Source organism: Pygoscelis adeliae, unplaced genomic scaffold (assembly GCF_000699105.1).
Source record: "Pygoscelis adeliae isolate BGI_AS28 unplaced genomic scaffold, ASM69910v1 Scaffold850, whole genome shotgun sequence".
Taxonomy (NCBI): Eukaryota; Metazoa; Chordata; class Aves; order Sphenisciformes; family Spheniscidae; genus Pygoscelis; species Pygoscelis adeliae.
The window spans coordinates 107,978-108,743 of record NW_008823882.1 but is presented as its reverse complement, the minus strand read 5'-3'; the positions used below and the strand labels follow the sequence as shown (position 1 = coordinate 108,743).

Sequence of the window (766 nt, the reverse complement as noted above, 5' to 3'; positions counted from 1 at the left end):
TGTACATTTATCTAGCTGTATAAACATTAACTGGAAAAAAAAAAACAACCCCATACCGCTGAGGGAGCCAAGGGAAGCAAAAAAGGAGATGACGGTACAGAGCAAAAAAAACCACCAGGAAAATCTTAGTAACACGTTGATTTCCAGACAGCCAGTGCTCCCTGTCAGTGTACGTACCCGTATATTCCACTTCCACATCAGCCAGTGCCTTCAGAGTGTTTTCGTAGGACACCCAACCCCATACCGCTGAGGGAGCCAAGGGAAGCAAAAAAGGAGATGACGGTACAGAGCAAAAAAAACCACCAGGAAAATCTTAGTAACACGTTGATTTCCAGACAGCCAGTGCTCCCTGTCAGTGTACGTACCCGTATATTCCACTTCCACATCAGCCAGTGCCTTCAGAGTGTTTTCGTAGGACACCTCGCCCTGCTCCTGGGAGCCCACCCGGTCGTACACAAGCTTGGTCCTCTCCGTGAGCTCTGCAGCCATGTTTTCTATCTGTTCCGCAGTCAGGTCCCATCTGAGCTGGTTTGCCAACAGCCTGGGGGACTGGCTATCCACAACGTTACCTGGGGACGTGGGGGGGGGGGAAACCGTCTGTGAGATAGAGTCTTACGCGGGCTGGAAAGAAAATTCAGCTGCATCGTTAAAGCTCGATAAAAGCACTTAACGGAGAGGCCCAGCAAACAAACCACGCTGGCGGGCGAGCGGGCTCCGAAGGAAGCAGGGTGCTGGCGGCAATCAGCAGCCGGGTTATTTTCCGGGC

General features: G+C 51.8%; 1 protein-coding gene across 1 annotated transcript in view; it reads right to left on the bottom strand.

Annotated features, from left to right (window-relative positions):
- The window catches only part of THOP1 (thimet oligopeptidase 1), a 9,711-nt gene that overhangs the window by 7,086 nt on the left and 1,859 nt on the right, over positions 1-766 (bottom strand). The window contains 1 exon segment of the mRNA XM_009334746.1: positions 366-597. Within this exon segment, the coding sequence (XP_009333021.1) occupies positions 366-597 (232 nt within the window).